The sequence below is a fragment of the Leptodactylus fuscus genome, chromosome 10 (genome assembly GCF_031893055.1).
Source record: "Leptodactylus fuscus isolate aLepFus1 chromosome 10, aLepFus1.hap2, whole genome shotgun sequence".
Lineage (NCBI taxonomy): Eukaryota > Metazoa > Chordata > Amphibia > Anura > Leptodactylidae > Leptodactylus > Leptodactylus fuscus.
Window position 1 is genome coordinate 36900061 of NC_134274.1, and position 23877 is coordinate 36923937.

Sequence of the window (23877 nt, forward strand, 5' to 3'; positions counted from 1 at the left end):
CTTAAGATAAATAGGCCTGACAATTTTTCACTGAGGCAAGGTAATCCTGCATCTTCCCTGGGACGCTCATTAAGATGGTAGAGGACAATTTACCAAGTGCCAGCGCTGTCTGAACAAATGCATAGGCTTCGTTTTCATCTTGTAAGCAACAAGCCAAGGCCGATTCTGAGCCAGCGCTAGTTCTCTGGTTTGTGGTCGCACCATAAGACTGACGCACAGAATCAGACGCTAATGTAACGCATTGCCTATAATCTAGATAATCCTCTCATCAACCCGTATCAGAAGATGGAAGAAAGGAGGGGAGGGCAGTATGGAGAAATCTTTGTTATAATTCATGCAAACTGAGCAAACACAAAATAAAAAAAAACTGATGTTATGGTCTAGTTATTCTGTACCATTGTCCCCATGCAGTAACGGCAGGTGTATCATGTCATAGGCATACATTGATGCAGACTGTGCTTGCAACCCATTTCCAGCCCAATGTTAGGAAAATAAAAATGAAAAGAGCAATGACTGGGTTACCCCCTATTCCATGCCAGCTAACAAAAGGCATTTTAGAACAACCCAATAGCTTTATTATTCCAACATATTTGCAAATCAACAAGCCAAACAACACGTGACATGCATGCACATACATGACAAACCGATGGTGCAGCTATGATGCATTCTGAAGTAGGACACTTGGACATCATACTAGCTACTAGCATTGCTAGAATTGTTGCATTTAGTAAAGTGATTGGATGCAGAGCGTTGAAGTGCTTAGTGCTATGAACAACAGGTTTATTTTGTTTAGCATCAACTTCATCACCCCATAGATGGGGTACAATAGCCCATACTGGTTATATGTAGGCTACATCCTCCATTCCGAACCTGGAACATATATCCCTGGAGGTGCATGCTATGTCTAGAAAAGATCCTTGCACTGTCCTCTGTTGTGCTTATAAAGTGCAGTGCTATGTATGGCTTGTCTGGCTTTATACATGTTAGCCAGAAGTTATTTACAGCTAAAGCCCCGCATAGCAGAGCGTGGACTAGCAGGTTCAGAGATCTGATTTACAGCAGATACTTGATCATACAAAAATTCAGAAAAAAGATTCTAACTTCTATCTGAAAGTTTAGTGAGCATGCTCTTTGGCAGTTGCAGTAGTGTCGCAAGAGCATGCACGGTCACATCTGCACTACACACTGTGCAAGGAGGGCGGGGGTGGGGGTAGTGAGCTGGCCCCATCACCTACTGTCAATAACTTTATAATAAAGCTGTGATGTTTCATTGTAATCCTGTTTTGTGCGCTGTACTGTGAGAGCGGTGAGGAACGCCCCCCTCCCCTCCTGATAATACTCGTCCATAGACTATCAGGAGGGGAGGGGGGCATTCCTCCCCGCTCACACTGTACAGCGCTATAGATGCTGCTGTGAGGAAGGGCGTTCCTGACTTATTGTCAGAATCGCACTTCTGACAGTGAAGAGCTACCAGCACCGATAGCTCTTCAGCGGGGGCACAGAACGGGAAAGCCGATCGTGCACTGAATTCACCGCGTGTGCCCCAGGAGGTGAAAGGTCCTCTTTAAGTCCAGCATGCACATGTATGTGGCAGTCATGAGGACTATGTGTTAATATCATGTGGCCATTGGCCACCATATATGAGAGTAGTTTCTTCCCCATCTATTTGCTGTATTCTGTGTCTGCACCCTAATTGAAGCTCTTTAGATATTCAATAGCTTTATGTTTAATGAGTTTTTTTTGTTGTATAGTTGACTATGGGTTCACACTTGCAGACATCTCCGTCCCCAATGGACCCAAAAAATGAAAATCCAATCGACTTAAAAAGTGGTTACCTGCAGACCCATAGACTATACTCGGGTCTGCCGGGTTTCCGCCCAAAACGGAATCCCTGAACACTCAGCAAGTTCAGGTGTGAACCCAGCCTTACACTTAATCCATGTTTACCTCTGCATGTGTAATGAATGTTCCTAGTTGTTGTTTCCACTGGTTATCCGAGCAGAAAGTCCCAGTGTCCTGCGGGTTCACTTACTTTCAGAATGCAACATAAATCACTGACCTTTCATTATATATACTACAAGTCAGCAACTGTTTTGAAACTGAACAGGCTCATGCGATACCAGGCACATGGCGCACCACGGCTCCATTAGCCAGCAGTTTGGATTTTTTTTGGCACACCACATAAATCATGCAGATCACAAATTAGAAAGCTTCATACAGACAACAACACCGTTCATAATGCAACTCCCTATGTTGCAATAACTTCTCTGCAGTTACCAAACTTGCAGGAAGTTTTCTCGTGGAGAACCCAAACCAAACCCATAGGAAAGGACAAACAGATGTCAGATGATAAAACACTGCACACAGACAAGACAAACCGCAGAGATGGGCAGGAGAAAAGCCCACTCCTCAAGTTAACATCAAGCTGATGGCAAACAGTTTAGGTTTAAGAAAAAGGCTAAATCATGAGAAGATGGAAACGCTTCGGATAGCCAGCCTTGGAAAAGGAATCTGATGAGGAAAATCTGTTTGGTCCAGGGGACATCGGCCATGCTGCCATGGCGTGTGGCTATAGTACCGCTAATAATAGATGCTAATGTGGTCTTATAGAAGTGCCTGCTGCCTGAAGATTGGCAGAAAGGAAGTCACTACTAGATACTAGGGAATAACTATTCCATTATTACATTGACAACTGGACTCTAAACCCAAAAAATCATCAAAGAATAGACACCTGGGAAAGGACAGTATGCAATGGAGTCACCACAGACTGGGAACAAAAATGTCAATGTGACACTTGCATACCATGGACGTATATTAAGGGCTAGCTCACAGAGGGGCGGATTATGGCGCGGAATCCACGTCATAATCCGCTCCCTCACAATGGTGGTCTATGGAGACCGCTAGCATCCTTTTTTTGTAGCGGAAAAAAGAAGCGAGCTGCCCTTTCTTCAAGTGGATTCCACGGCTTGCTAAGCCACAGCATCCACCTCGCGGCAGCAGCCTCTGCAGTCGGCCCATTCATTTGAGCCTACTTCGGAGGGGGAAGCCGCGACTATCACGACTTCCCCCTCCGCAGTAGGCTCAAATGGCAGGCGTATTTTGGCCTGAGAATGAAGCGGCTCCCCGTGTCACTCTCGGTGCCAATATCCGCGCTTCCGCTCCCCGTGTGAACAAGGCCTAAGTTACCAAGAGCTAGCGGACTGGGGTCAGCTCACAGAATATACCGCTATTCTAAATAATAGTGTCATTCAGCTAGTGGCATCTCTACGGGCTCAGCAGTAGTTCTAAATATATAACTTGGTCACCAGGTACAGAGATATGGGGGTATTTCTGAGGTAGAGGGAAGATATTGCGGGGCACATTTGGGGCTAGGCCATTTCTTGCCTCTAACGTGTGCCACAATGCACACGTTACAGGCAAGTCCTATGGTGAGGCGTTTTTAGGAGGGGGAATTTGAGTCAGATACCTGACCAAATTCCTGACCAAAAATCTCTGTGTGAACGCAGCCTTAGGGTAAGTTCACATGGAGTTTTTTGGTCAGGATTTTGAGGCCATATCCGCCTCAAATCCCTGACCAAAAAGACGGTTCTCATTGAAATCAATGGGAGCCGCTCAGGTCTTTTTTCCGGGAGCCATTTCTTCCGGCTCCAGGAAAAAAAAAGCGAGATGTTCATTCTTCAAGCCGAGTCGCCTCACGATTCAGCCTGAAGACACTCCCTCCTCCAGACTAGGCCCATTCATTGGGCCTAATCCTGAGCAGAGTGCACAGCTGGATGCCGGTTCAGTGCACCAGCTTTCAGTCACGGCTACTCGGTTTTTCGATTGGAATCTGAGGCTTCCCTTAGGGTGCATTCACATGAGGAAAATGGTGCTGGATTTGGTGTGGAATCTGCCTCAGATTTAGCGCTGAAATTCCACACCAAATTCCTCATCCTCACCATTTTCCTCGTGTGAATGGACCCTTATGCTTCCTAGAAATGTATGAATAAATTGAAAACTAAATGTTACCAGACGGGGTGTGTCCCTACAGACTCAGGCACTGTGAAACCAATAGTGATACTATCAGACTATGAAGGACATGTGCCTTGAACAAAGAGAATGGTAACACCCAGTTGTCAATTTACTCAGAAATTCCTAGTAGGGATAATAGGGGAAAAGCAAAACACTGAGTTATATGAAAATTTGCACCAGAATAATTATATAATGAAGAATACAAATATCGAGTAACACAGACAGCAGGTGACAGATCCACTTTAACTCTTAAGGGCATGGTCTATTTTAGCTTAAAGGGAATCTGTCACTAGGAAACACAATATCACACCAGCCACAGTGCATTTTAGAGAACATTGTGCACCGTCTTACATTGAGATCCAACAGACGCACCATGACTTTTTTCAAGGAAATGGTGCATCTATTGCCCTCTCCTCTCATCTATATTGAGTTTCTTGGAGACGGATCCCCTTTAAGGATAATGCATTTTTTTTTTTCAATTTTAAACCTTGAAGAAATAATATGTCATGGGGTAGGAAGGTAGGGACTAGGGAGGTTTTGTGAGCACAGAATTTCGGCCATTCCTATACACACTCACATTAACTGGTTCCGTAAATGCCAAAGACTTAAAGGGAAAAAAGCTGTGAACGCTTTGCAAACACCCCAGGAAGTGTCAAGAATTCCTGTTTCCACAATGATCACGATGGGGGTCCCAAATGTGGAACGTAGACCATTACACAGTTATAACATACCCTGTAGGCATGTCATATCTATGGAGGAAAAATAGGTCTCATGCTTGTTAAGCTATTTAATATGAGTGTATACTAAACCCTAAGACCCTAGGACCAAGATACAAGAAAAACCATTCGATCATAATGTTATGCGCTTGGGTCGCAGTTAACATTACCCAACAAGGCTTCTTACATATCTAAAAATGGTCTGTATAAGAGGTAACAGCTACATGTACCTTGACTTACCATTTATTTAATTACCTATTATATCTTAAAGAGGTTGTCCAATTCTTTTTATTGATGACCTAACTAGAAACCTGGGACCCCTGCTGATCAGCAGTAGTGCCGTGACCTCTTCACTGATTACATTGAATGACATCTGTTTCATAGTGGCCAAGCAATGTCATTACAGCCTTTTCCCATAGAAATGAGTGGGACAAGCAAGGCCTTCTATGGCCACAGCAAAGTCTTCTATGAAACAGATGGCATGTAATATAAACAGTGAAGAGGTCACAGCACTACTACGAGCGCTTCAGTCACTTCTAACAGCTGATCATCGGCGTTCCTGTATACTGGATCCTCACTGACGCTGGGTTCACACCAGCGTCTGGACTCTGTTATCCAGTTTCAGTCTTCTGCATGCAGAAGACGGAAACCTGTCATGCCGAGTCTGGCCGTAAGCGCTTTATGCTCTCCGCGGCAACACCGGGGTTTTTTTTACACTGGACACAGAGTACTGCATGTCCGACTCTGTGTCCGGTTTAAAAAAAACGGTTTCGTCGCGGAGAACATAAAACGCTCACCGGCGTTCACGGCCGGACACTTTTCAAGCCCATTCAAATGAATGGGTTTGAAAAGATGCCGGCAGGTTTCCATCTCCTGCCCTGTTTTGTGCAGGAAACGGAAACCTGTATAACGGAGTCCCGGGCGCAGATGTGAATGAGCCCTGACCTCTAATTGATGACTTATCCTGAGGATAGCTCATCCATTAAAAGTAATTGCACAATCACTTTAAAATAAACAATTTTATATTATTCTAATCAGTCTTAATTGATTGACTTTATACTTTTTATCCTATTTCTAACGCACAGCACCCGCAGAGACTTCCACTACCAATGCCAAATAGACAAAAATAATCTTAATCAGAAAATGGCCTATTGATTGTTATGGGAGAATGTTGTGGGCGTGCTCTGTGACATGTGCAGGGTGTGGAGAGAAGAATAGTCAAATTCATCCATCTCTGTCAATGGTGTGCCTTCAGTTTAAAGGATCTATAAAGATAAGTAAATAATTACCGAAAATTGAATATCCGCCTATTGAGGAGGTCGGTCATCAGTGTGAAAACTAGAATATTTCAGACTCCTGATACGTCTATTTTAGTAAATCAAGATATTCCTCTTGAAAACCCAACTTGAGCAGATTTCCATAGAACTCTACAATGTGCTGTTCCTCTGTTATCCTTCCAAGAAATTTTAGAACAAACTAAGACATATAATAAATGTTACCAACTGGAGGCGTGTTCTGTCAGAAGATTTGTCATGGTCAGAATGAGGACACGCCCTTTTGACAAATAGAACAATAACACCCAGTTGTCAATGTATTCCTTCCTTTCTATGTTAATTTACAAGGGAATGGCATAATGCAGTGTTATAAAAAAAAAAATGCTCTAGAATTATTTCACAGGGAATACGAGAATTTACTACAACGGACACATCAGGAGTGGAGATTAAATAGCAATATATGGGAAATTAATAAACACATGTTTAATTACTTGACAAGAGATTACACATTGACATTCTTAGATTGTATATTGTAATGTTCTATCATTTATATATTTGTGTTGACTTAAAAAAACAAAAAGTTCCTGTCCTTGAAACAAAGTTTTGATAAATCAGTAGTAATGTGTGAGTATTGAAGATTAACACGATTTCTGACCATTCTATGACTTTGCAGTTTGTAGGTTGCATTTCTCTCTGAATTGTTGGGTGGAGACTAGCTACTATATAAGTTTGCAGTCCTTGCAGGACTTATCTCACCAACGATTTTAAAGGGATCCTATCATTAAAACTTATTTTTTTTCTCACTACCACATAGTAATAGTCTTAAGAAAGGCTGTTCTTCTCCTACCTTTAGATGTCTTCTCCGGGCCGCCGTTCAGTTAAAATTCTGTTTTTCCCCGTTATGCAAATTAGTTCTCTTGCAGCACTTGGGGCGGGCCCCGGCGCTCAAACAGCACTGGGGGCGCGCCCAATGCTGCCAGAGAACTCTCCAGCACCGCCTCCATCTTCTTCAGGAATGGGTCTTCATTGCGTCTTCTTCCGGCGGTGGCTTCAAACTTCTAGCCTCAGGCAGTCGATTGCACATGCCTGCCGGCCACAAGAAAATGGCCGCTTACAATACTGTGTCAGTGGCCATTTTCTTGTGGCCGGTGGGCATGCGCAGTCGGCTTTGTCCTAGGCCTAGAAGTCTGAAGCCAACCGGAAGACGACGCGTAAAGACCCCGTTCCTGAAGAAGATGGAGGCGGCGCTGGAGAGTTCTCTCGCAGCATTGTGGATGTCGCAAGTGCTGCGTGAGAACTCATTTGCATACCGGCGAAAAATGGGATTTTAACCGAACGGTGTCCCGGAGAAGACATCTAAAGGTAGGAGAAGAATAGCCTTTCTTAAGGCTATTCCTACGTGCTAGTGAGAAAAAATTAAGTTTTAATGATAGGATCCCTTTAAGTGAATTGGGGGACGGAGAGGCATTGTGAAGATAGCATTAGTAAAGTAGAATCTACAGTCTCATAAGTGTTTCTTTCATTCATTCAGAAACAGCTCTAAGCTCATGTACATCATATACAGTGAAGCCCTGGCATGTCCTGATGTGATAGGAAATGCTTATTCAGTTTCCCCTCTCCATAGACTTCTTTATTTACATAAGTACGGAAAAAGTTGTTCCAAACAATAGTTCATTTTCTGATTATAGATTCCCTTTTGGTGGTGCTCAAAAGCAAAATTTCCTAATCTGTTTCCGCCTGTGTCCATCTTGGGTAGTTATGGCATATCACATGACATGCCATAAATGTCTGGAAGATGCAGATTCCACCTCTAGCACCTGGACCTGGACAGGGGATCCCCAAACCCCGAGTCATGGCTGCCGTGAATGGCTTGTGTTACTTTAAGGAGGAAAAAGTTGTTGCCGTATGTAAGCACCAAACCAAGCAAAGATTAGGGTACAAAGTATCAAAAATATTAGGTAGACCGAACCTAAACTTGTGCAATGTTATTGCTTGCAAGAATGTTACATATTTAATAACTTGATCTGCTGCATTCATAACTAACAGGACGATATTAAATTCTACAAACAACATGTGGAGTGTCATCTTCAGGAGAGGGTTATGTGTGTTAAAGGGGTTGTCCGGGATTACAAAAAAAAGCAAAAATTGAATCCCCCTTGCCCATGGACTGTGTCTAACATTGCACTGAGGGGGGGCTTAGCTGCAATGCCAGACAAAGCCCATGGAGATGTATGGAGCGGTTTACGGGGGGAATAGCAAATTCTACTTTCTTTTTTTAATCTCGGAAACCCCTTTAACTGGCTGGGGTAATCTGTGATATCGTGAAAATGAAGAGATTGTGATACACAAATGGCACTAAGACTGAGACACTGGGGAGAGATGGGGAGAAGTGTGAATACACAGAAACGATGACAAAAACGTACACAAAACATAACCACAGAAACACACAGTGCCACCTGGGGAACAAAGACCTGAAAATGATCATTTCCATTATTCACTGACAACAGAAGCCTTTAACCCCATAGACGCCAGAGACTAGGAGGGATCTAGCCTGCTGGCAGTGAAGGGGTTAACCAGATTCCTGCAAAGAAGTTAAAGCGACAGCGGGAGGCAAGAAGAACATCGAGATTTGGTAGCAGAAGAGAGTACACGTAGTTTAGTCAAATTTGTCTTATCTTGATGGAGGTACATATGTATCTTTGTAAAATACATATATACGTGCAGTATTTATATACAGACACATACAGATACAGGTGCATGTGTAATGTTTGCATACATATGTTTAGGGATATATATACAGTATCCATGCACTTTTACAGGTATATACCTATATACACAGAATGCATCTGAGAGATGATTGAACAGGCCAAAAAAATGCAAGTAACTAAATAAAATTTTGTCGCATTCGATAGCTATAGAACGAGTAGGTCTAAGAATTGAACAAAGAATACAGAGTATCTCTCACATCCATAGATGTATATAAAATATATCCAAATTTTTAAAAAAATATATACATATGTACGGTCATATATAGGTTTGGTATATATGCACATATCTATATATACATATGTATGCATGTATGTATTTGTATACAGATGAGAAAAATAGGAGACAGCCAGAGTTTTTGTGTATGTTTTCCTTCGAAGGGAGCTCCTGATTATGAGTCCAGAGGTGAGGAGGAGAGGTTAGGGTGAAGTTTGGTGAAGGAGGGTTAGGCACAGTTAATGTTGAAAGCCATACCGCTTTCTGCTTCTGCAAACAACAAGAAAAAAAATATAGATTTCCAATCAAATATATTGATAAGAAATTTGTGGACACCAAGACATCACCCTCCCCCCCAATCAAATTATATAAGGAAAAAAAAAAATAACTAAAAACAAACAACTAAAATAGACACAAATACTATAAACAAAACCTTTGTGCTGGAACTACTAGTTCATACCTCTCCACCATACCTCCTTCATATACTAGAAATTATCTCCACGCAGGCGGTTTCCAGCGCCACAATCCTATTTTTAATGTTCCAATGTCCCGCAAACGAAAAAGAAGCAAGTTTGCACAACTATTAAAGGGATTCTAACACTAAATCAAGATTTTTTCTAATTACCACGTCGGAATAGCCTTAAGAAAGGCTATTCGTGTCTTATCTTTAGACATGGTCTCCGCAGCGCCGTTCCTTAGAAATACCGGTTTTAACCAGTATGCAAATGAGTTCTCCGCAGCAATGAGGGCGGGCCCCAGCGCTCAAATGGCAATGGGGGCGTCCCCACTGCTGCCCTAGAGCTCACTCCAGCGACGCCTCCATCTTCAGCTGCAACCCCGCCTCTTCTGTCGGTCCAACTTCCAACGAAGTACGCTCCTGTATTGAATTACAAAAGCAAAAATGGCCTCCCAAAAATGGCCACCAGCCGCTCCGTTATTGGGAGGCCGCTCTTCTTCTTGTAGTTCAATACAGGAGCGTACTATGCAGGCGTCGGAAGTTGGACCGAGACGGAAGAAAGAAGTGTCAGGGTTGCAGCTGAAAATGGAGACGTCCCTGGAGTGAGCTCTCGGGCAGTAGTGGGGATGCCCCCATCACCATTTGAGCTCTGAGGCCTGCCCTCATTGCTGCAGAGAACTCATTTGCATACCGGTTAAAACTGGTATTTCTAAGAAACGGCGCCGCTGAGACCATGTCCAAAGGTAAGAGACGAATAGCCTTTCTTAAGGCTATTCCGACGTGGTAATTAGAAAAAAATCTTGGTTTAGTGGTAGAATCCCTTTAAAAAAAAAGTGATTTCTGCAGCTCCTAAGGAGAACTGTGCATCTACGGTAACAGACTACATAGTCCTCTACTTCTTGATTACCTACCAAGGTAAAGAAGTATGGGGATGGACTGAGGATAGTATGGCTGCAGGATCAGAGGACATAAGCTTTATTTTTTATTTCAGATGCATTGGATGAATACAAAGTGTTTGTTGCACTCTATAAAATCTGTAATATGAATTCTAGATTTTACTAATTACACAATATCAAATTCAAATTTTTGAATTTTTAAAGAATCTTCCATGTGCTTTTTTGAAAAGAAAGTTCTGAGCGTAGGCTTTGGGTATCATAGAGGCGGTTTGGGTCTATTTGGCTAGTCGGAGGTGGCAGCCGTGGAGAGGTATGCGAGTATAGTACATGGTTTTTGAAAAAGCAGAAATAAACAGCTGTGTTAGGTTCAGACAAATAAATGAATAATAGTAATCAACATAAAATAGAGGTAAGAAATTAACAAAGGGTCAAAACATAAGGGTGGGGACAAGTTAGTTATAACAAAACAGCAAATCAATTATTAGCAGGTCGGGGATCGCTGGTGGGTTGACTTCATGTGATTATGGTTAAGCGTAAGTAAGTTTGTGTCGGGTTGTGAAAGAGGGTCTGTCTGTGAGGACTCCCAATACCCTTAGGGTAGCAATGTCACATGATAAAAATCATGTGACATGTCGCAAGGGATAAGAACTTAACGGTAGGATCTCATATTCAGGGGCCACGAGTCAAAAAAATGTCGTCCATCGCAACCAGTCAGATGTTAAGGGTTTCACTTGGAAACTGTAGAAAGAAAATCACTGCTGTGGATACATTCATTTGTTTCATTATTTCGGATTTCAGTGTTCCAGTGACTATGTCGATGACTGTGCAATTGTATTACTGCCTGTTTAGTACTCTTAGTTCTTCTTAAAATAATGTGAATTCCTATACAACGTAGAGGAAACTAAGACTTTGGTACTCAACTATAAGAAGACGTATTAAGAAGTGATACTGGGTTGCCATTTAACTTAAATGTGTAAAAAGGGTTTTCTAGGACTTCCATATTGATGACCTATCCGTATTTGATCATGGGGGTGCAACGCACCCACAAATCGGCTCTTTAGAGAGTCTGCAGTGTTCTGGTGAGTGCTATAGCCATACACTGCAAAGGCGCTGTGCTTGGTATTGCAGCTCAGCGACATTCAATTGAATGCGACGGCACACAGGCTGTACACATCACTGTCCTGTAAAGGAGAAGTGACACTCACCTGAGCACTGCTTCCGCATCAACCAGCTGATCTGTGACGGTCCTGGAAAACCTCATTACCACTGAATTTGTCCAGAATTAGCAAAACTTAGCTGCATCTGTCCAGAAACAGCATCACACTTGCCCATGGGTTGTGCTTGGTATTGCAGCTTGTCTCCATTGAAGTAAATGCAGAAGGGTTGCAATATCCCAACTAATGCGCAGGGTGGCGCTGTTATAGAGGAAAGCAGCCGCGTCTTTCTAATACTTTAACTATGTGAAAAATCTTATTAACTGGCAGATAAATATCTGGTAAACAGTCTTAGTTAAAGGGGAATCTATAAGGGATATGACAATGGTCCTTGTGATTTCCTAATTTCTTGCTACATCTGACAATTGTGTTTTTTTAGATGAGGTAAGAACTTCAGTGGAGCATTACAATATAACACGAAGAAACAATATTTTATACATCCATGTATAATGAAGACAGGAAAGATAAAGAAAGTTTTATTGTCCATAGAAACACTGTAGTCAGAATAGAGCTCCAAGCGCGGACTTACCTGCTCTCCCCTTTTTCGGATTTGTATTCTATGGCTATCATCAGCAACTTCAATTTCACAAAGCACAACCTGTAATGTCCAAGAAGATAGCAGAGAGTTTTGGAGAAATTCGGAAAAGTTGACAGAATTTAATTATTACCTCTATAGGCCTTATGTCTGTCATTGCTTTATTTCCAGCCAGTTTCTTCACATTTTTTTTGTTATTATATTTTGGGTGGTTCATTTTCCAGTTTGTGTAATGTCAATTTTCCTCTATGTCATAGGTGGTGTTCGTACTTACTCACAAACCGCCGGGAAGGAGAGCCCAACGAAGGCGGTGGATAGGTATTCGGTGTACATCTCATTTGCCACTCCTTCTAGGTAGTACTTTTGCCATGTGTCCTCTTCAATCTGCCGGATATAACACGTTAGAAACAAAAAAAATATTTCATGTCAAAGAAAAAAGAAATTAGACGACAATACGGTGGCCATATACTGTCAATAGTTGCCAAACTTATTTCAAGAAATAAATGTGAAGTGAAAATTGCAACTTTTCCAGAGATATACCACATCAGTGCCTGATATATTGTGCCTGATTGAGACACACACTCCAAAAACTGTTACGTGGGTTATCCTTGGTACAACAGCCTTTGGATCGTTTGTCTCTGACACGAGCTGGGCACAACATATTGTGCAATAACTTGATGTATTCCTGGAAAAAAATTGCCATTTTCACTCTGTGCAGCTGATGGTGCATTCATTTCTGGAGAATAAATGAATGCAACACTTGGGGGGCAAAAATGCTCACTGTAACCCTGAATAAATTTCATGAGGGGTGTGGTTTCCAAAATGGGGTCACATGTCAGGGGATTCCCTTCAGGAACTCTTCAAAACTGGTATGGTGTCCAAAAACCAAATAGCGCTGCTTCTTTTCTGCACCCTGCTGTGTGCCCAAGAGCAGTTCGTACCCACATATATTGGTTAAGTGGGGTGTCCCGAGTACAATGAAATATGTGGGCACACAACAGCACACAGAAGGGAACAAGCAGACAATTCTAAAGTCTCACCTTTATAAAAGAACGCATAGAGAAAAGGTTTGCAAGCATGGTGGACAGACCCTGTGCCAGGCAACTCTGAGCTATGAAACCCAGCTTCAGCTCAGCCAGACATATAGCATCATCTCCTTCTTTCCAAGTCCAACTAGGGATGTTTAACAGATGAGCCTGTGGAAACAAGTATCAAAAAGTTACACGAATTGCAAAAATAAAATAACTATGGAGATCCTCCATAACTGCATATGGACACTGAGGATATCATGATCCAAAGATTCTATTTTTCATTTTGCCCCAGTTTTACTTAATGATGTTTTTCTATAGATAATTCTTGAACGTTTGCTCCCAGAGAGGATTTTATTCTTGTCCTACATGGACATGTTTTGTACAATGACTTTCAAATGTTAACTCTCTGCCACAGAAAGTGGTGATGGAGGATTCATTGAAAAAGTTCATAGAGGGCCTGGATATCTTTCTCGACCAGAACAATATTACAGGATATGGGTCCTAGATTTTAAGGACACTTTGATCCAGGATTTATACTGATTGCTAGATTAGAATCGGCAAGAATTTTTTCCCCTGAAATGGGGCAATTGGCATGAGCCTCATGAGGTTTTTTGCCTTCCTCTGGATCAAAACTGTAGGGGATTGTAGGGTTATAGGTTGGACTTGATGGACTGATGTCTTCATCCAACCTCATTTACTATGTAACTATATATGTAACTAGTCGCTTCCCAAAGCTGGACAGCACGTTGTATATTGGCCTGAAGAAGATGCTGGAGCGGCGTCGAAATGCGTAGCCACCCTCTGCCTGTCTTTATAAACGAATATTAATTTGTTTAAGTTTATTTAATTTAAGTTTCGGTTTCCTTGGATTCCATCCAGTGGCGCTCCCATTCCATCCCATTTTTTTGGTTTTCTCTACTCCCATTGTCTGGGTAGGAGCTGACACTGAGCTATTTATCCTGATCTAGGACATTCATTGGGGCGCCGGGCATTTTTCATTTTCATACGGGTTATAGGTTGGACTTGATGGACTGATGTCTTTATCCAACCTCATCTACTATGTAACTATATATGTAACTATGTACTGCTGCATTCCATGAATGATTCCATCAAGTTTACATTGATTTCTTTGTGCAATCCTATATACAGTACTGCAGTTGTCATTCAATAGTTAAAAATGTAAAAAAACAAAATACTTGATAGTCTTCAGTAGTTGATACCTTTTTAATGGCTAACTAATAATGATGACAGGTTACAACGTTTCGGAACTCTTGGCTCCTTTCTCAAGTAAATTTAAAACCATTTCTGAAGGACGCATATTTATGTACAAAAGGGCACATAGGGATAGAATTCCAGGAGGAAGGGGGGTAGAAGGGGGTTGTTAGTAATTGGTACAATTCAATGTAAACATTCTAGGTTCTTATCAGTTCTCAAGGTCTCAGGTCAGTGATTTCTGTAAAATGACAAAAAACCATGTGACAGATTTAGCCCCTTCTCCAGTGTTTGAAGCAGGGTCATAAATTTACACTCATAAATCCGTCGTTTCCTTGATTTGAAATTCCCTCTTAAAACCAAAATTTTCATGTGATCGGTGATATTATGATCCTCATTGCAGAAATGTTTTGATACGGGAAGGTCCATTCTTCGTTCTCTAATTGTACGGCGATGTGAGTTCATCGGCATTCTAAGCTGCTGTCCGGTCTCTCCAACATACAGATTTTTAGATTTTAGAGTTCTGAAACGTTGTAATCTGTCATCATTATTAGTTAGCCATTAAAAAAGTATCAACTACTGAAGACTATCAAGTTTTTTTTTTTTTTTAATATTTCCTACCCACTGGCTAACACGGTACGAGAACAAACATTTTCCTTAGTTAAAAATGGTAATACCAGACTGGGAAAAAAGTCACCATGTTTCATCCTTGTTTTTCATAGAGAATATCATTATCCCTAGCCTAAGGTGACTATAAAAAAACTGGACATCAAATAAAATATTAACTTTAAAATCCCACCTTGTTGTGATATTGCAGCATCTGAGTGATAATCCTTATCTTTGGGTGATAGTTTTTTATAGAGATGACTCTGTAATACAGTGTGAGGAGAGAAGAAAGGTTACTATGTACATCACTGCACATTTATTTTACTTACTTGTATAGCACCACCATATTCCACGGTGCTTTACAGATATTGTCTTCACAACCTGTCCCAACTAGGACTCACAATCTAGATTTCCTTTCAGAATGTCTTTGTGGTTGGGGAAGAAACCCATATAAACATTGGGTGAACATACAAACTCCAGGCAGATGTTGTCCTTGGCTGGATTGCTACAAAGTAACAGATCTAACCCATGGGCCACCATGCCGCCCATAGAGAAAGGGATTCAGCCTCATTCAGATGGCCATAACATAGCCATACACCCTGGCCTCAGCGTTGGTCCAATGATCTGAACTAACAGCAGGGATCGGTCTTATTGAGGACTCTTAAAGCAATTGGGATAAAGCATTAGATTATATTCACACAAAACAGAACCATGGAGACTAGAAAAACCTTTCCATATAGGAGAATGTTTCTGCTGCCTATGCATGGATTCCCACCTTGAATGTTCCATTCATGAGATAGAGAGTTGTAAAAATTCTTGCAACAAAAGTGGTGCTTGTAAATATACCCCAACATTAAATGGCATGGGATATAAAATTAGTAAACCTCACACTATAGAAATGACATGTAATGACTTGGGCAGTAAGCAAAGAACTGTCCAGTTTTCCAAAACTGCGGTGCCCCTGTTGAGTATCCCTGATCTAGCACATGCACATTGTATGACATAGTACCTCATTATGTTTGATGCATCCTCTGCATCAGGATCAGCACAGTACTTGTTTGCGAGGATCAGGCAAGCATCTGCAGACTCAATCTGACAAAAACAAAGCAAAATGTAAACAATATTCACGGAATCGAGGGGAAAAAATGAATAATCTACCGCCAACCTCCCTCTTTCTACTGTGCCCACTGTTGTGTCAGAACTGGAACCCAGAGAAAGATCCTCTAGTAATCTATAGAGCATCCTAAGTGAAGCCGTGAAAAGTCACATAGCATTGACGTGCTGCATCTTGGAAATCTACATTGCGTCAATTTCCGCGCAGACGTTGTGTTGATTTACTATGCAGAGTGTGGATGAGATTTGTGAAATGCGGCAGATATTCTGCACAAATTCCCACACAAGTTTTATTTCAGCCATGTGGGAAAATTTTTGGTTTTACCTATACTTAAGAGCCTTTGCTGTGCAATACACTCATGCCTCAACAAAGGTATTATTTTTCACTGACGGACCACCCTGCTATTCAGTGAGAGTCAGGGGATCGGACTCTCATGTATTCCACATTAGTTGCCTATCCAACAGATAAGTGAAGTGAAACACAATATAAAATGTTACTACAGAATCCTGCGTTTTATTACAATATCAGAAACAATTTCTTCTTTTTCCAGATCATCATCTATAACAGTGAATCCTATTCCCTCCTGCACATTAATGCACTTTTACCTTAACTCTTGCAAGATCGTGGGGGTTCAGAACGGATCCCTGGTAAAATTCGACCTGAGTAAAGTGCCTCTTAAAGAGAGCTTCTAGCTCCAAGTTGGGGGAAATGCTGCAAAGAAAAAAAAAATATACAGAAAATTATTTATTTGAAATGTGCTAATTATTAGAGATGAGCGAGTAGTATTCGATCGAGCAGGTATTCAAAATACTCGTACTCGATCGAATACCACTCACTATTCGCAGTAAAAATTTGATTCAGAACCAGCGTTGATTTGCCGAATGCTATAAAGTGTACAGCATTTGGCCAATCAACACTGGTTCTGCAGGACGAGTAAAAGCAAAGTGGAAGGAATAGGACAAGGCGCAGGGAGAATGATAGACTCGCAGGATAGTATTTTACCTTCGAGTAGCAATCCCCAGCATCACTCCAGCAGAACCAGCATTGATTGGCTGAATGCTATAGCATTCGGCCAATCAACGCTGGTTCTGCAGGAGGCTCGTCTTTGACAAGGCGGAGTCCAAGATCGGACCACAATGAAGACTGTATTTAACATTAGAGCAGTTTTCACTGTGGTGCGATCTTAGACTCCGCCTCATCAAAGACAAGCCTCCTGCAGAACCAGCGTTGATTGGCTGAATGCTATACACTGTATAGCATTCAGCCAATCAATGCTGGTTCTGCAGGAGTGATGCTGGGGATTGCTACTCAAAGGTAAAAGACTATCCTGCGGGTCTATCATTCTCCCTGCGCCGTGTCCTGCTCTGTACGGTTCTTTCTCTGTATGTGAGCCCTGACTTCTTCCACTTTGCTTTTACTCGCCCCTAGATACCGGTAGTTCCCGATGCTGACTGCCCAAGTACCGCACTCTCCTACGCTCCTCCTCAACACTCTCCTCCTGCTTCTCATGGACTTGGTGACTCCCATTTGTCAAATTTTGGTTTCCCTGAAACAAGCATTTTATTCCCATCGACTGTAATGGGATATTCAATCGAGTAGTCGAATATTGAGGACTACTCGAATTGAATATTCAAATCTCAAGTATTTCACTACTCGCTCATCTCTACCAATTCTATTTTTGGATCATTTTGTAGATTATCACTTTGCTATTTTTTGCTATGGCTCCAAGGCTGTATTCACATGCGGCGGATTTGTTGCAGAAGATTCTGCAGCTGTCTCATTGTACAGGATACTGGTGGAGTTACACATTGTCTATTGTGCGTATTTCCATTGCTATGTTGCCACCTAGTGGCCAACCTGCATTTTTAACTGCATTGTAGCACATGCTAAAGGATATTTGGTTCCCATGACCCACCTGTGCAGGTCCTCAAGATAAATGGGGAGCATTCACACAGAATTCGGAACAGATTTTTAAGCAGAATCCACCTCAAATCAGCTCCAAATTCTGCCTGAAATCAGTCTCCATTCATCTCAATGGGAGGCAGACAGTGATTTTTTTTTTCTTTAGCTAATCTTTTTCACTTTTAACCCGTAAAAATAATTAATTCACATGGAAAACAAAGCAATTGTCTGATACCAGTACAGTATGGTGCATGGCCACTAAGGATGGATGACATCAATGTGTTGTCCCTGATCTATACATTTTAATAGAGCTCCGTGGTTCGCAAAATGGACCACAATAGAGCAAGTCTTTGTTTTTTCCCCATAGACCACTGGTGCATGGAAAACTGTGGATGTAGTCTGTGATATACATGGGCACCACATGTCTACAAGCCCCAAGAGACAAAACTTGACGTAAAGGAGATTGTTGACCTACTCTACGAAGATAATAATATATCTCATGTCTATAATAGGGTTGAGCAATCGGGAAAGATTGGATCACGATTGGCGATCAAGCAAATTTCACTATCGACTGGAAAATGATCAAAAATCAGATTTTAAAATCGATCCTGAAATCTCAAGATCGGCTCAACCCCAGTCTATAAACATAACATGGCAAGGTGTGAGCTAGGCAAGGCTCTGCGCAACATTTGATACATTATTACAAGAGGTTACCCACTTGTGCAGAAATACGATTTCCACGTTCACATCGTCTCGATCTTTATGGAGGAAGTCCTTTAAGAAGTTGGAAACACTTTCTAAAGTGATGTGACCACAGACCACAATATGCCTGGAATACAAAGGTATCAGTTTAGTAAGGGAATCTTGTGTCATTCTTGGAAAGTTGGGAACCCATGGAGCTTCGGTCATTGGGCAGGTATCTTCTAAGACATCAATCCTATGCATAAGAAACCATTACGTGAAGATAAAATGATACATTCAATATAAACTTTATACAGTGCTTCCTCGTCGCGCTTCTCCTGGGTGCACTGCAATGAACATTTCATTAACATGGAAAGGTTTTAAGCAGCAAAGCAATCGCTTAACTGTGAATTATCTAAACAATTACACAAATGCAACCATATTACTACTCAATGAAACAATAAGAAAGAAACAAAGCAAAGTCAATCGATCACTTATGAGTATAACCTAAAGGGGTTGTCCAGGATAAATGTAAAGCTCTACACTAATCTAACCCCCCCTCCTACTTTCTAAATAACGTAATAAAAAATGTATATTTACCCATATTCCTGGGGCATTTGCTGGTTATCCAGTGACAATCCATTCCCCCATTTCGGAAAACGGAACGTCACTACTACTGCTCCCCCCACCTTCACATCCACTCCATCATACTTACCGTCCAGGCTTCTCCCTACGTAACGGTTCCTCCTTTTTTGACTGCCGCCGCTTCTCCCAGCGCTACTCTGCTGCCGATAATCCATCTCTACTGCGCAGCTCCCACGCATGCGCAATAGAGGTGGAATCATCACTGCAGCGCACAGAGCAGCGCTGGGATAAAAGTGCATGCCAGCGGTCAGAGAAGAAGAAGAGGCCATCCTGCAGTAGAAAGGAAGGAATAGAGGTAAGTATATAATGGGCGGGGCTAGACTGAGTAGGTAGGGAAGAGTTAGTAGTGGGTGGGATAGATAGAGAGAGAGGGATGGGGTGTATGGGAGGGAGGGAAAGAGGAAGGGGGGAGTTAGGTGAGAGGTAGCTAGTAGAGATGAGCGAGTAGTATTCGATCGAGTAGGTATTCGATCGAATACTACAGTATTCGAAATACTCGTACTCGATTGAGTACCACTCGCTATTTGAATGGAAAAGTTCGATGCAGAACCAGCATTGATTGGCCGAATGCTATACAGTCGGCCAATCAACGCTGGTTCTTCTCCTACCTTTAGAAGTCTTCTCCGTGCAGCTTCCCCGCGGCATCTTCCGGCTCTTCATTCACTCTGCCAGGCATCGGGCCTGGGCAGAGCCGATTGCGCATGTTCGCTTGTAGTGCGGGCATGCGCAGTCGGCTCTGCCCAGGCCCGATGCCAGGCAGAGTGAATGAACAGCCGGAAGATGCCGCGGGGACACTGCACGGAGAAGACTTCTCAGAGGATCCAGCCCGACCCTCACTCGTGGACTTGGTAAGAATAATTTGATCGAACATTGCCTACCCCTGAAACGAGCATTTTCCTCCCGTAGACTATAATGGGGTTCGATATTCGATTCGAGTAGTCGAATATTGAGGGGCTACTCGAAACGAATATCGAACCTCGAACATTTTACTGTTCGCTCATCTCTAGTAGCTAGAGCTGGAGTTGAATTGTGGAAGCTGAACCATGTGAAACAAATAAAGAAGATGCCAGGAGCTCCAAGAGACACCCAGAAATCACTCAAAACACGGCTAAAGGTATATGGGTGCATTTATTAACCAATTAATAGAACTAATAAACCTTTTTTTTTTTTTTTAATTGCTTGGAAAACCCCTTTAAGTAGAACGTTATACATTTATTAAGGTAACACTCCTTTGTCAGATAAAATGAAATGCATTTTGTAGATGATACAAAATATAGAAAAATCCTGTATTCTCAATATCACATACTTCACTACAGCCATTGGGTAACCACTTATGTACCATTAACTGTAATAAGAATGGAAACGATTATGTGGAAATAATGACAAAGCTGCTTGGTAAGAGGCCTAGAAGAAGATGGCAAGGTGTCTATGGAATGGTAGCACTCATATTTTGGGGACACGGGGGAAACTTATTGAAAATCAAATATTTAATTAAAGGTAGGACAATTTTTTTTATATATGGCTCAGAATTGATTAAAAAAAAAAAAAAAAGTTCTCCCATTCCTGATTCGCCACTCCTAACATTTTCAAGAGTTCCTGGCTCCCTACTGTTCTCTACTTTATTGTCCAGTAGAGATGAACGAGTAGTGAAATATTCGAGATTCGTTTCGAGTAGAGCCTCAATATTCGACTGCTCGATCGAATATCGAATCCCATTATAGTCTATAGGAAAAATGCTCGTTTCAGGGGAAACCACTATTCGACTAAAGGAGAGTCAGCAAGTCAACGAGTAGAAGGAGGAGAGTGTTTAGGAGGAGCGCTGTGCAGTTAAAGTGCACGGACCCAATAGACTATAACGGGTCCGTGCGCTTTAACTGCACAGCGCTTGCAGTTGCGCTGATATTCTGTTCGGGGGCGTCCTCCTGCAGACTCCTTCTGCACGGGAGGCAAGCGCTAATGTGAACTTACTCATCCTGTAGAACCAGCATTGATTGGCCGAATGCTATACAGTGTACAGCATTCGGCCAATCAACGCTGGTTCTGCAGCAGGCTCATCCTTGCTAGTCGGGAGAGCTGGCAGCTTTCGGTTATGCGGGAGCTGACTTTTTCTCATAGGAATGCATTGACCAGCAGTGATTGGCCGAATGCTATACAGTGTACAGCATTCGGCAAATCAACGCTGTTTTGCCAGAGGAGGCGGAGTCTAAGATCAGACCACAATGGAGACTGCTGTGGTCCGGTCTTAGACTCCGCCTCATCACAGACGAGCCTCCGGCAGAACCAGCGTTGATTGGCCGAATGCTGTACTCTCGAATCTTTACTGCAAATAGGAGTAGTATTCGAACGAGTATGAGTATTTCGAATACCGTATTGTTCTACCGAATACCTACTTGATTGAACACTACTCGCTCATCTCTATTGTCCAGTCTTGACATGCAAGAAAAGCTGGGTCAGTCAATCACCTGAGACAGACCACCACTAACTTGCCATTTACTTTATATCAAGAGGAACAAGAAAGCAGAGACCAGCAGAGGAAATGGCCAACATTGTGGGAATTATTGAGGAGAGTACTGCTTTTAAAATATTTTTAATATATTCTGAGCCATATATGGATAAAAAAAAACCTCCCCCAAAAACCCTTTAATGATGGAGAAACACCTTTAGGGTCGGTTCACATCTGCTTTTGTATTCCGTCCTGTTAGAGTCCGCATGGAGACCCCCTGGACGGAATACAATCGCAATTGCAAGGGCTGTGCTGTCAAAGCGCACGGACCCCATAGACTATAATGGGGTCCATGTGCTTGCCGCACACTGCCCGCAACACCAGCATTTCAACAAGTATAACTGGCATTTTTCACTGCAGATTTTTTTCTGCAATGTGTGGATGGTATTAGCCAGAATCTCATTCATTTTGCAGGTACGGTAAAATGTAGCTTCAGCCTTAGAGTTTTGGCTTTTCACATTAATAACAAAAATGCAACTTAGTATCACAAAAAATAGATAACATGTAATATTATTATCTTTACTGTTATTACTATCAACATATTATGGTTACTATAGCAGTCAAACACATATTATGAAGGCTGGATATATAAAATATTTGTATTTCTATTAGTATTGGACATAACACAAGACTTTACAATGTCACTGGATGAACAATCTGTAAAAATAAAAAACAGACAAATTGCTTTTGCTTTTCAGTTTTAAAATAGACAAAAACAAAATTAAGACAAATTTGTTTTCTATCCCACTGAATTAATCTCACATTGTATGATATATTTATTGCATCATCATCATCATCAGATCATCCCTGGTGATTAGAGATGAGCGTGTACTATTCGAAACAGCAGTTTCGAATAGCACGCACCCATAAAAATGAATGGAAGTGGCCGGCACGCAGACTTTGCTGGAGGCTTAACCCCCTACGTGCCGGCTGCGTCCATTCATTCCTATGGGTGCGTACTATTGGAAACGGGAGTTTCGAATAGTACTCGCTCATCTCTACTGGTGATATATTTAGCAAATATGTTGTTTTTATTGACCCCCTATTTCTAATCCTTTTTGTACAATCCCCTTTTTATTAGGTCAGTGTGGTACATTTTGGCCTAAGCTATTAGTCACAGACATAGAGCAGTTATAGAATATCCAAATCATCTTAAAGGAGTTACTTTCTAATATTGATGGCTTGTTTTTTGGAGAGGTCACCCATACTAGAGCTGCGAATGTCCAGCACTCAGGGCCACCACTGATCAGCTGTTCTTTGACATTGCGGCTCCTGGTAATGTGTCCATGCAACTTACTTGGTCTACAAAGGTTAGTGTTGGCTTTAGGTACTGCAACACTGTCCTACTGAAGTCTACGGGGCACTGCTCTACATTTTGCATGGTGAATGAGCAGTGTGGCTCCCGACATGCAAACATTCCTGGGAGTCATGCGGTCATGGAATAGCTGATCTGCAGTGGTCCTGGGTGCTGGACCCTCACAGATATAATAATGAGGATTTATCCTAGGCCAGAAAACAGATAACCCCTTTAAAGCCAATGGTCAAGATTTCAGAGATATTAGGTGGAGGTTAGTTGCTTGTAGTTTTTCATTATGCCCCTGATGCTTTGGATATCAAATCTCCATGTCTTTACCTGGGCATGCACAGACCAGCTAAACTGACCAGCAGAAATGAATAATAACGTGTATAAATTTCTACTACTACTTCATACTCCTTTAGAAAAGAGAGAATCTAATAAATATATATATATATATATATATATATATATATATATATATATATATATATAGTTTAGGGGACTACAGATCTTATAATTTACCTTTCCATCTTCACTGGTGCAGGATCAGATCCCCACATATTATACACTGGTGAGCTAACATATAGATCAGTATAACCCAGAGGGCTAGATCACACAGGGGTTCCGCGTGTGCACATTCCGTCGCAGTTTTACGCTCTGGATTAAGCCCAAATGAATGGGCCTAGTCGGGAGGGAGGTGTCGTGAGGTACTGTGTAAGCGGCCATTCTTTTTGTGGACACGGGCATGCGCAGTCTGCTCTGCCCGAGGCCTAGAAGCTTGAAACCCAGGACGGAAGAAGA

The 23877-nt window shown here is 41.9% G+C and overlaps 1 protein-coding gene across 16 annotated transcripts in view; it reads right to left on the reverse strand.

The window, feature by feature from the left end:
- Positions 1 to 23877, reverse strand: part of KCNMA1 (potassium calcium-activated channel subfamily M alpha 1) — a 340822-nt gene that overhangs the window by 121106 nt on the left and 195839 nt on the right. For all 16 annotated transcript variants that reach the window (XM_075257904.1, XM_075257914.1, XM_075257905.1 and 13 more), the window contains exons 10-16: positions 18669 to 18779; positions 16654 to 16759; positions 15944 to 16026; positions 15128 to 15197; positions 13126 to 13281; positions 12360 to 12469; positions 12080 to 12148 (exon numbers count right to left, since the gene is read on the reverse strand). In XM_075257904.1, coding sequence (XP_075114005.1) covers positions 12080 to 12148; positions 12360 to 12469; positions 13126 to 13281; positions 15128 to 15197; positions 15944 to 16026; positions 16654 to 16759; positions 18669 to 18779 — 705 coding nt within the window. The remainder of the gene's footprint in view (positions 1 to 12079; positions 12149 to 12359; positions 12470 to 13125; positions 13282 to 15127; positions 15198 to 15943; positions 16027 to 16653; positions 16760 to 18668; positions 18780 to 23877) is intronic.